This window comes from Peromyscus californicus, unplaced genomic scaffold (genome assembly GCF_007827085.1).
Source record: "Peromyscus californicus insignis strain IS unplaced genomic scaffold, ASM782708v3 Scaffold_9__1_contigs__length_137607984, whole genome shotgun sequence".
Taxonomy (NCBI): Eukaryota; Metazoa; Chordata; class Mammalia; order Rodentia; family Cricetidae; genus Peromyscus; species Peromyscus californicus.
The window spans coordinates 76,365,241-76,378,009 of record NW_026294617.1 but is presented as its reverse complement, the minus strand read 5'-3'; the positions used below and the strand labels follow the sequence as shown (position 1 = coordinate 76,378,009).

The following is a 12,769-nucleotide window of genomic DNA, read 5'->3' as shown; positions in this document are numbered from 1 at the left end:
TTCTTGAACCTTCCATCAAACCACCACCACCACTAACATCGCCACATTGATAAGAGTGAAAGCAGTTCTTTGGGAATGGAGAGCAGTGATACACAACATGAAAACATCCCCCATTACTCCAAAGGCACACTTGCCTCACTGTGCTGCACTGAGTTACTGCTAAGAATGTGCAAACTATTTGAACTTCAGCCATGAACTATTTCCAGGATGATCGGAGATCCCCCCCCCCCCCCCCGATGTTCTAGCGCAGAACTCGGCAACTCCAGCAATTGTGTATATGCATAAGCCCACGCCTTTTGGAGACCAGAAGATCATGAGTGAGTTCCAGACAGCCAACACTGAGGTATTTATACTGGTGGATTCAGGGTTTGCCTTGGTCTAATTCAAAGTGTGCCCTGGTTTTTCTCTTTGGAGTAAGAAAGGACAGACCTTATTTTTGTTTTACAGGAGCCCACAATTGAGAGGCTTTGGATATTTTAAAGAGCTGGAGATTTCTAAGTGTTTGAATATTTTACAGATGGTGGGGCTTTTAAAGTTATACTGTTTTATATAATGACATTAACAAGATCTTGGTAACAAACAATGGAGACAGCATTGGTTTAACAGCGGTGTATCTGTGTCAAGAACAAGGGGCCAATTGTGCTGGTTAGGATGTTTCAATTTGACACAAGATAGTCATCTGGGAAGAGGAAACCTCGACTGAGAAAAATGCCTCTCAAGATTGGCCAGTGGGCAAGTCTCTGAGGCATTGTCTTAATAATGATTGACGGTGGGAGGGAGCAACCCACTGTGCTTGGTGCCACCCTAGGGCAGGTGGTCCTGAGTTAAAAAGCAATTCAGGACAAGCAGAGCAAGCCAACGGCGAGCAAGCAATGTTCCTCCACGGCCTCTGCTTCGGTTCCCACCTCTAGGTTCCTGCCCTGCCCTCCTTTCATGATGGACTGTGACTGGAAGAAGTCATGTGAACCCTTTCCTGCCCACACTGGTTTTGGTTACGGTGTTTTATCACAGCCATAGAAAGCAAACTAGGACGTGTGTGTGCATAAATACATATACAAATGAACAGAGACCAATTCTGAGTCAGTGCCTTACTACACAGATGAGGCTGGCCTCACACCAGCACCCATCCTGTGGCAGCCTCTTGTTGCATGCCCCCTACACCCCACTACACCCCCCTACACCCCAATAGACTGTGCTCTTAAAGGTAGGAGAGTAAATATTTGAGGACTGTGGCCCACGTGGTTTCTGTCACAATTACTCAGCTTTCCATGAAAGTCTCCGTAGACAGTTTGGAAGCATGACTGCCTGGGTGTAATTGTATTCCAGTAAAATTTCATTTACAAAGAGTCATATGTGAGACAGATAATAAAGAAGAATGATAAAAGACTGATAGGAATTTAATGACAAATATCCCACATTCGTTGCTGAACACCAGGATGCTGTCCAAGGGACCATCATTAAATAAAACAGCCTGAAAACGAGGCAATTCTCACATACACAAGCACACTCACACAGAATCTGGTACTCTTCAGATCATTAAATTACTTAACTACTCTAACAAACAAATGTAAAATAGCACTACAATGAAATATGTGCACAAACTTCAGAAACACAGTTCAGATTGTCTATGAACATAGTTTTGTTTTTTTTTAATTTTCACTTTTCACATATATACAGCCTCGAGACTGTAAAGACACCACGTGGCTCAAAGGGCTGCTTATATTCTTCCACCTCAGAACTAAGTCATTTAAGCCCATAAACTGCACCGAGTTTTGCTTAGTAAAGGACAGCAAAGGGAACCTGCTTTTGACCAAACTCCCCGGAAATAAACAGTACAAAGGCCTCCAACATCAGCAGTGAGTTGGAGGGAGGAATCCTTTCAAGCACGAACCGCCGTCACCAGGGTATCCTGAAGAAACACTATTATCCTAAGTCGGAAGACGAGAACTAACCATCTGGGTGCGTGGCATCTCACTTAATGCGGGTATGTTCCCCAAAGAAGTAAGAGAAAGGGAATCACATCTTATATACACCCCTGGAGCGGTACATGGTCAGTGCTGAAGGATTTGCTCAGCCAAGGGATAACAAAGGAGCTGAGGCTCTTACCCGTGGCAATGGAAAGAAGAGGAGAAGGCCAAAGATTTCTACTGCCATTACTTCACACCAGCTTGAAGATCCACTCCCCACTGAACCCATTCTCTAAAGCTGCTGAAATGCAGCACATCTCACAGCGGCTATACTGTGTGTAATGGTAACAACAGAAGAAAAAACAAAACACAAAACAAAGCCCATCAAGTGGCCGGAAAATAAACGAAGAATCAAAAGTTGGATGCAATTTCATTGGCACACACTTGAGAGAACTTAAAACAGCCAGAAGAGGTAGATGTGTACAAAAAAAATAATATAATAAGCCGGTCATAGTGGCATTTGCCTCTAATCCTAGCACTTGGGGAGCAGAGGCAGGCAGATCTCTGAGTCCAAGGTCAGCCTGGTCTACATAGTGAGTTCTAGGACAGCCAGGGCTATGTAGAGAGACCTTGTCTCAAAAGAAAAAAAAATTAAAGATCACTTACAGATTGGCTGTGTGGTTTTAAGTAGGTCTCATACACTTGGCATTCAGACTGCAAGAGTCAGAATAAATCATGGGCACAGACTTTGCAAAACTATCCCTAGTGTGAGTGTCTGATATCCATCTGTGAACAACAATGAACAGATTTAGTGGTCAAGATCAGCAGGCAATATACAAGCCCGGGTGTTCTCCAGATTTTTGAAGGGTACTTAAAATGACCAAAAAACAAAAAAAACAAAAAAAAACATGCTTTCCTACAGCCCCCAAAGAAAGATTATTACTAAAATATAAATGATCAAGTATAAATCACTAGCATTCACAGAAACTTCACTAAAACTGTAGAAACAATTGTATAGTTCTCCCCCGCCCTTCAACTGTGTCCAACAGTTTGAGACTCCCATGAACAGTCTAGGGCGAAACACTTTCAGTGAAGAAAACTTTACCGCCTGCCACAACACTAACTTCTACAGGCTAATCGAGGGGAGGGATTTTCAGTGTAACCAAAATCTATACAAGTCATTTGACTACAGCTCCCTCCGAGAAACAGAACACAGTGAGGACACTGTAATCAGGTGACAAAGGCCAGCTTTGTCAATAAGGACATCTTTGGTCCTTCTAGGCTTTATGTCTTCCATCAAGCACAAGAATGCTCAGTGTTCTTACTGTATTATTTAAATCAGAGGACGTAAGTCATCCTAGCAACAGAGCCGAAGACCACACAAGGCCAGGCTTACCACCCGCAGTCCTCAGCCTTCACTCAAGAGGCTTGCCACACTCCTACCCTAGACCTCCCCCAAGACAGAGTTCGTAATACTGATCTACCTCACAAGCACGTGAGAAACACTAGCAATCATTAGAAAGCATAAAACACTTTGAAAATACAAAAGTGCTAATTTTGGCATCGTCTAACTAGAAAACATTCACTGTTTGAGCTATTTGGCAATTTTGCATTCCCACCTCTCCCTGTCTGTACCCTCCATGTGTAAATCCGTGCCTCTCATACGGAAGCGAAAAAGGAAACCCCTGTCTGGACTAGATCCCTCATTAATTTGTGCAGAAGTTGGGGTTCTTGGGGTCAGGGCACACACATGCAAAGAAAGGCATCCCATCCTGGGAACTCAGCTTTCTTGCGTTTTCCACAGAAAGCCAGCAAAACTGAGCGGGCTGACTTTTGTGAACAGGTTTCTCAGGCCGCTGCTGATGGTGGTCTTCAGTCCTCCTGAAGCCGGACTAAGACGGGGCAAGTCCTGACTTACACATGGGTCAGGGTCATCCATCCACCTAGGCACCCGAGACCCAACAGGAAGAACCAAGTGCAGGATTTCCTAAGAAATCCGGGAACCAGTTTTTAGTGGATTTCTAAACCCGAGGTTGCCCCTTGAAGTAATTGTGCAGTTTCTCTGCTCGACTTTCCCTGGATGTCTCAAAATAGCAGCTAACTGTGGCTCATGGGAAGGGAAGTGGATAGAAGTGCCCTCTTCTATAGGGATGAGAAGGGTCTGGCTAGAGCTGAGGGTGAGAGGTGTCGCAGGCTTATTCCTACCCACGCTTTACTGTACCCCCCATAACTCTAAACCAGCCACCCCTCCCAGTTCCCACAAACACGGCAGCCCAACCCTCTCCACCCACATCCCCTTCCTCGGGGGGGGGGGGGGGGGGGGGGGGGGAGTCCTCCAAGCATCTGTTCACCCAAGCTCTTCACTCCTTACAGTGTGTATTAAAGTAAGCCATCAGCTCAAGCACATCTCTTAAGAGTTACTTCTATGGAGGAGGTAGGCACCTCGAAATAACAACTCTTATTAACCGTCCCCTTGTGGGGGAGCAGGGGCAAACATTAAAAGCACCCCCACACACACACACTCTCGGGCTGTCCCTCCCGTCCCTTCCCCCATCATCTACAGGATCAGTAACCAAGCCATCGACTCCCAGCGCGGCCTCGTTCGGGACCCCACCCCACCCCACCCCCGCCCTAGCACACATGCAACTTCTGGTGCTGCGCAAGGTGCGTCTTGTAGCGGAAGCCCTTGCCGCAGCCCGCGCACTTGTGGGGCTTGTTGCCGGTGTGGATGCGGCGGTGGCGGATGAGGTGGGAGCTCTGGATGAAGCTCTTGCCGCACTCGATGCACGTGTAGGGCTTCTCGCCCGTGTGCGTGCGCTGGTGCTGCGTGAGCGTGGAGAAGTCGCTGAAGCGCTTCTCGCACTGGCCGCAGCGGAAGGGCTTCTCGCCCGTGTGCACGCGCAGGTGGTTGACGAGGTGCGAGTTGCGGCCGAAGCCCTTGCCGCACTCGCGGCACACGTAGGGCCGCTCGCCCGAGTGCGTGCGCTTGTGCGTGAAGAGGTGCGAGCTGACGCTGAAGGTCTCGCCGCACTCGGAGCACATGTAGGGCTTCTCGCCCGTGTGCACGCGCTGGTGCTTCACCAGGTCCGAGCGCCAGCTGAAGCGCTTGCCGCACTCGCCGCAGCCGTGCGGCTTCTCGCCCGTGTGGATGCGCTGGTGGTTGGCCAGGTGCGAGCGGCGCACGAAACCCTTGCCGCACTCGCCGCACGCGAAGGGCCGCAGCGCCGCCGAGCCCGCGCCGCTGGCCGCCGCGTGCGCGCGCCGGTGGCTGAGCAAGTGCGAGCTGAGGCTGAAGGCCTCGCCGCACTCCGGGCACGGGTAGGGCTTCTCGCCCGTGTGCAGGCGCCGGTGCTTGAGCAGGTCGGCGCGCCAGCTGAAGCTCTTGCCGCAGTCCGCGCACAGGTTGGGCCGCTCGCCCGTGTGCAGCCGCAGGTGGTTGGTCAGGTAGGTGTTGCGGCTGAAGCCTTTGCCGCACTCCCCGCAGCGGAAGGGCTTCTCGCGGGGGGGCCGGGCCAGCGCCGGCCCCGCCCCGAAGCCGCCGGCCACGCCCATGCCCATCATCCCCACCACCCCACCGCACTCCGCCGCCAAGCCGAAGGGCTCCAGGCTGGCCACCGCGGCGGCCTCAGCCAGGCGGTGGATGCGCTGGTGCTGCAGAAAGGCGGCACCCGGACTGAAGCTCTCCCCGCAGTCCGGGCAGATGGTGGGCGCGTCCATGATGCTGGCCATCAGGCTGTCGAGTTCCCCGAGGTCCATGGCCATGGGGTGATGGAGGCGGTGGAAGCGGCGGTGGGCAGGTTTGTCACCTCGGTGTCGACCCCCCAGGGAGAGGTGACGCCTCCAGGGAAGCATTGGAGGAGGCAACTGCTCATCTGCCTCCATCAGCCGGTTCTCCCCAACGTTTTCCTCCTCTTCCTCTTCTTCCAACTCCTCCTCCTCCTCTTCTCCGCGGGGACTCCGGGATATACTGTCAGATTCTGACAGGCCTGGGAACAGTGCCATGTCAGCCACACCAGGCTGGTTGTCCTCTTCCTCACGGAGGACAGCCCCTTCTTCCTCACTCAGCAGCCCCTCTGCAACAGACAAGTTGGCAATGGGGATCAGCTAGACCTGGCGTGCAAAGGTATTCTAGGGGAACTGCCCTTCAAAGATTGTGAGCCAAAGGAGTAATGCTCGACCCGGGTACTCCCCCAAACCTCTCCACCCCAGTTCCCTAGCCTCCTTATACTCCAGCCTCTTTCCCACTGGTCTCCTCCAAGTAAGACCTAAAGGACAGTGCACTCTGCGCCGCTGTCAACCAGTCTTTTGGCAGACCACATCTACTGTATACCCCAGGCTTTGTTTAGCTGAACCACTGGCAGGATGCAGATAGCCAGGTTTGTACCATATGGGAACTCAGGAGATAGAGTTCTGTCTCCAGAAAATGGAGAAAAAAACTTTATTTGCTCAACCATACTTTGTAAAGTTAGAGCCTCAAAACACAAATCAGGTTAGTCATGAAAAGTAAAAGAGACCACTTGGATGAATTAGGTCCAGAACTGATTTTAAAACAAAAACAAAAAACCATTTGGTCAATCTGGAACAGCTGGAGAGCATTTCCAACCTTTGACATTGCAACAATACCCTGTTACAGTCTACTGAAGTCTGTGCTCAAGAAGCAAACAGTCAAGTATTAAGGGGAAAAGAAATCAGGAAAGATACGTTATTTCTAAAGTGCTGTGCAAGCATGAGGATCTGATTTTGATGCCCCCCCCCAAAAAAAGCCAAGTGGGATGCATAGTGCTTGTAGTTCTAGTGGGGAGACAGACAGGCAGATCTCCCTGGCGCTTGCTGGCCAGCCAGCCTACCTTGGTGAGCTCTAGACCACAGAGACCCCCACCTAAAAATTCAAGTTAGATGGCTGCTAAGGAGCAATGCCTGAGGTTGACCTCTGGCTGACACATATAACAACCCATAGATGTACACACACACACACACACACACACACACTTTCGAGTTTTAATTACACTTACAATTTCATGAGGAGTAGCATTCACAGCTGTCCTCAGCAGCAGGTTGGTCACACTCATGAGCAAACTGAACTCAGCATTGGAAGATGGGTAAGGGATGGCAGACAGCCCAGAACTGGTAAGACCAAGTTATAAACTGGTAGAGAATATATACCTGTCAGTCTCTGGCTGCTTCCTTCTCAAACAGAGGGCACTTGAGGAAGTGAAGGCCACAGGCTTATATGCACTGTGGAGGAGGGCAGCAGGGGACCTGGGACTTTGTCACAGGGAAAGAAATGTAACCACACAGTCCTGGCCATAGGGTGTTTCAGCTCTTTTCTGTCCCTGCTGTATACCCTGAACAGGACAAAGCAACCGATGTCCAAAGACAGAAACAAGGGCGTGGCTAGAGACCCAGCATTTGCTTTCGGGTGGTAACCAGGAACGTAGGCCCTTGGGTAACCAGCCTCATGAACACAGGTAGGTCATTTAACCACTGACTTTGCTTATCAAGAGCGGGGATGATGATTTAACTAGAAACATCCATATACTTTGCCCAGCAGTGTGCTGTCACTTTTGAATTTTTTAAAAAAACATGTATTCATCTATTATGTGTGTATGTGAGTTTGTGTGTCCCACATTCGTGCAGGTGCCTGCAGAGACCAGAAGAGGACATTGGATTCCCTGGAACTGATTCCAGGTGGTTGTGAGCCGACTGATATGGGTGCTTAGAACCAAACTCAGGTCTTCTGCAAGAGTAGTAAGTGCTCTTAACCACTGAGCCATCTCTCTAGGCTCCCAAGTCACTCTTTAAATCCAACATGTCAGGTCACTCCCCAACGTCTGTGAGGTAGCCACCCCCCCTCCCCCCCCCCCCCCCCCCGTATTGCCTGTGATTCCATGTTACAAGTAGTCATCTGTACCAAAGGGCAGCACCCATGAGTGACCCTTCACTTACCAGCGTGGCCTCAATGGTGGATGATATTAAAGAAAAAGATGCTCAGAGGACCGACATTAGGAGAGCCAAGGCAGTTGAGAATCCTGCTCAATGGTCTCTAGAGAGCCCTCCCCCTAGACTCCTAGGGTGCTGGCCCGGGTTGTATGACAGAGGCACCAAGTGTAAATATAAGTGTGGTAACTTCCGTGGATACGCCAGTCTTCTCACCTGGACAGACAGTGGACACTATTTCCCTCTCTTGTGAGTCCCCTCTTAGATCGTCATCCCGTGGGTTGGAGTCCATCTCCTGCTCCAGATGGCCCCTCTCTTCTGTGTCACGTGGATTGGAGCCCATTCCTCTTTCTTCTGGGTCCCCTTCTCTGTCCTCAGAGTTCTCAAAGTCAGAACCCATACCTCTATCTTCGGAATTCTGGGGTTCACACACACCCTGATTATCTTCCTGTTCCATCCAGCAAGAAAAGGGTGAGGTAACCAAGGATATCTGCTCAGACAAAACATGGAGAAAGAAAGGTTATATCAACCTGGATCTAACCCTTTACTACACATGGTCTTGATTTTCCCATCCAATAAAACAGCTAGAACTGCAAGCGCCAACAACCAATCTACTACCTACCACATGGACACTTAGGCTAAACAGCTGTGTGAAGGGGACATTTGGCTGGAAGAGGAACAGTAGCCACATCCTGAGACCACATGCCAACACTCCTGGGACCAAAACTAGATCAGGTCAGTCTGTGAAGTGTCTATAACGTAAATGTCTGGTTGTGAGTTTACACCTTAACGTTGAAGTAAGCGTTGCTTTTTTTTTTTTTTTTAAACTTTTGCTTTATTTATTTCTGCAGTGCAGGAGATTGAACCTGGGGCTGAAAGCACGCTACCACTGAGCCATCTCTCCAGTTACTTAGTTGTTATTTTTGGAACGAGGTCTTGCTAAGTTACCCAGGCTGGCCTTGAACTCATTCTGTATCCCCAGTAGGTCTTGAACTTCCCAACCTCTGCATCAGTCTCCTGAGTGGCTGGGGTTCTAGGACTGTGACATGTCTCTTTTCGTTGTTTAAAATCCTTTCGTGTTTATTTAGCTTCCTGACTCTGCGTTCATGCCTTCGACACACTTTCACCATGAGGAAAGCAAGCTTGATCCGCGGCTGACACATTTAGCACACATGGAATCACCACAGGCCCTGTCCACCTGAGCACACACTGAATGTTTTTTTACAGCCTCCTTGGTATAAAGGTAAGCAATTCTCTTGCTAGGGGTTTGGGGGTAGAAAAGGCTATGATGGCATATTAAACCCTAGACCATTCTGGATAGTTCTAAACACTGTCCCCAGAGGAGGAAAAAACAAAAACAAAACACTTTACAGCTGGGGGTAAAAAAGTTAAAGCTGAAAGGGAAAGAAAAGCCCTAATAACAATCCTAGTCTATGAAAACTCTAGTATAGACAGGAAGCCCATTTTGCTGTCTCAAACTCCCATGCTTTCCTCCTTTACATGAAGCCTGCCCTGCACAAGCCTGTAACATTCCTCCAAGTAGTTAGCTAATTATTGGAGGGCCTTTCTGGAGCCAGAAGGAAAGTACACTCAGTCCTCAAGAATAACAAACATCAATATGGCAACTTCTTATCTAAGACCGTGTCCTCAAAGGCACACTCAGCCTGGCTCTGTGACAAGGATCTGCCCCACCTCTAGGAGAAGTAAGCCAAGATGATTCAAGCTGTAGCAGCTTTGGTGGAAGCAAGAGGGCGGGCTGCTAGGGCCTTCTGTGTCACAGCCGTCTCCACAGTCTAGCTACACACATTGCCATGTGTCCGTTATAGAACTCCAAAAGGAATGTGTACCAGGGACAACCTGGCAGCCCTGCTACCAAAGAGCCCAACAAATGAATTACAGGGAGAAAACAACATCAGATTTTGAAGCCCTCTGTGGATATCAGGTTTGCATCTCAAACCCAAAGGGCCGCCTGTCGAGACTGGGCAGTTGAGCCAGTAATCATTCCTTTCTGCTATCCATCACGCTTGCAGCTTAGCTCAAGGAAGCAAAGCCACATCCAGGTCAAGGATCCGGGTCTGTGATTTGAAGGATACCACTTCAACCGCTGCCTCAGCAATCCCAAACAGGACTGCAAGAGCAAAGCTGATAGACTGGCTCCCTTGCATCAGAAGAAGTGGGAGGAGCGGTGGCTGGAGATGTGGTGCAGTTTATAGAGTATTTGGCTCTCATACACAACACACACCCTGAGTTCAGTCCCAGGCACATAAAACCTGATGTGCCCGTGCGTCACTGTGATGCCAGCACTCAGAAGTTGGAGGCAGGAGGATCAGAAGCCCATACAGTGAGTCAGAGGGCAGCTGGGCTACATGAAAGACCCTGCCTCAAAAAGGCGGGTGGGGGGCTGGAGGGATGGCTCAGCAGTTAAGAGCACTGGCTGTTCTTCCAAAGGTCCTGAGTTCAATTCCCAGCAACTACATGGTGGCTCACAACCATCTGAGATCTGGTGCCCTCTTCTGGCATGCAGGCAAAACATGCCGGCAGAATACTGTATACATAATAAATAAATCTTTTTTTAAAAAATTTTTTAAAAAAGGATAAAATATAAAGACCAAAAAAAGGTACAGTGAACAAGGATATTCCATCCTTGGCAAGGAGCCTTCCCTCCTCTACCGAGGCCCTCCCTGAGGCAACCCTGGTTTTGGCACGAAAAGCAGGAGTTATGGGTAAAGGAAATCCCTCCACTGGGTCAGGCTGGCCCAAGGCAAGTCAGTTAACCTCTCCTAGTTTCAGAGTCTCATCAGTGGAAAGAGGGTATTGCTACTTAACCTTTTCACTGTCAGAAGGAAAGTAGTTAAAAGGCACTTTGGAAAACACTGGATAGAGTCATTAATGCTTTGAGTTTCACTGCTGGGAAATATGTGCATTATTCCTCTCAGCCATCTCAGCATACCTCTCACAGACACAGCAGCTGCTCTGTAATTTTGGTAGGCACACCAACAGCATCTTAGATCTTTCTCAATAACGATGAGAGTGTAAAAATAGAGCCCTTCCCTTAAAGGTCCTGGGGAAGTCACTGTGTCTGAACTCAGTCAACAGTATCCGGCAGGACAGGTGGGTTCCTTTGGAAGGTAGCTCAACTGCGCTGCCGAGTCTCAAACAGATGTTTTAGGATAGAAGAAAGGGATATTATTACAGCCATGAACCTTCTCAGAAGCGTATTCCACACGAGGCTTCTGTCCCCAGTCACACTGCCCAGCACTCTTTAACCTTCTGAAGGTCGGTGGGACTGGATGGACAAGGACATCCCTAGAGTCTGCACACACAATACAACTGAAGGTGGAGTGTGGAGAGGCAAGAGGAGGCTTGCAAATGTGGCGTGTTGGTTTGCTAGAAGGGGAAGGGTTTAAAAAGAGAATGGATCAATGTTTTCTTTCCAACAAGAGGAAAGGTATCAATCAGTAAGCACATCACCAGAAACTCCCCCAACTAAAGGCCAGTGACTGCAGTCCGCCTCCCTGAAGGCTGGAGAATGGCAGTCCAGCCTGGAAGCTTCTTGGAACCAGAAGGCGCTCTGACTGGCGACTTCCTGTACACCCAGAGAACAGATCAAATGCAGTAGCACCGTTTTTCTAACTTTAAAGAGGGCCAGAATCCAAGTTCCCCCACTGAGGCCTGGCATCTGGATTCACAGTACTGCCACACTGAATCAAGACAGGCTCTGAGCTCCGAAAGGAATCCTTCCTGATCCTTACCTCACAGGGAGGGAGGTTTAGGAACGCTCTGGAAAGGAAGAGAGCCCCTATGACCCAAAGTGGCCATGTTCACATATTTGTTTAAAAATGCCTGTTATCAGGAGACTAGAAGTCTGTGCCTGCTGCCCCTCCACCCACCCCCACCCCCAACACACACACACACACACACACACACACACACACACACACACACACACACACACACACACCTGCAATAACAGATTTCTTTCCACTGGCACCAGCTCATCCTAGATTGTAGGCAATGGTAGAAGCTATGTAGAGGTAAGGATAGGTGGTCAGGATATGTTAATTGGTTAAAAAGCCACAACTGGTTTTAAAATATCTTATTTTCATTAATATAGACACAGTAGCATATACCTTAACACATACATGCAGGCTCAGGAAGGAAGGCCAGGAGATCATTACTAAAATGTCAACTATTTCTGGGTCACTTCTTGGAGGCTTCTGGCTTTTAACTCTTATCTTACCAAAATCCAATGATGGAGGCTATTTCCAAGTGCACCGACCAGAAACAAGAACAGAAGAGATCACATCAAGATCCTACACATGGTGAACGGCAGCACAGGGCTGGACCTTCTTGGACAGCTCCTGGTGCTTTGGGACATGTTGGACAATTATGTATGTGTCTGCATTTCCTACAGTAAACATGTATTCCTTTTTGAACAGGGAAAGACAGCTACCTTTATTTTCAGTATGACCAAATATGTTCAAGAAAATTGTTCTAGAATTCCACAATTGTTCTAGAAGCAACAGAAAGACAAGCAGAGCAGCTGTGATTCCGTCATCCTGAAGACTTAATTTTCAGAAGTGCTGTCTACTCACTGTGGGGCAACCAAAGCGTCTATTCAGGAACATTTTGTTCCAACACCTTTCCTACTCATTCTCAAAAACTAGCAACATTTTTTTTTTTTTAGGCTCAGCCAGGGTTGGATAATGAGTAGGCTGCAGCAGCATGGCAGAGGGATGGCTTTGTAGCCAGACCGACCCAGGCTTGAATTGTCTGCTCTTAACCGGCTCCATGACTTTGTGTGAGACACATGACCTTGTAGGAGCTCTAATTCTGCATCCATGAAAACAAGGATGCTGCCACTCCCATACAGGCTGAGAGCCTGTGAAATTACATTTGTTAACAGTGATGACACATTAGGTGCA

General features: G+C 48.8%; 1 protein-coding gene across 1 annotated transcript in view; it reads right to left on the bottom strand.

Annotated features, from left to right (window-relative positions):
- Positions 1 to 1,379: 1,379 nt before the first annotated feature.
- The window catches only part of Znf697 (zinc finger protein 697), a 37,416-nt gene continuing 26,026 nt past the window's right edge, over positions 1,380 to 12,769 (bottom strand). Inside the window, exons 2-3 of the mRNA XM_052731078.1 lie at positions 8,061 to 8,334; positions 1,380 to 5,980 (exon numbers count right to left, since the gene is read on the bottom strand). Of these exons, the coding sequence (XP_052587038.1) occupies positions 4,539 to 5,980; positions 8,061 to 8,301 (1,683 nt within the window). The 5' untranslated portion in view covers positions 8,302 to 8,334 and the 3' untranslated portion in view covers positions 1,380 to 4,538. The remainder of the gene's footprint in view (positions 5,981 to 8,060; positions 8,335 to 12,769) is intronic.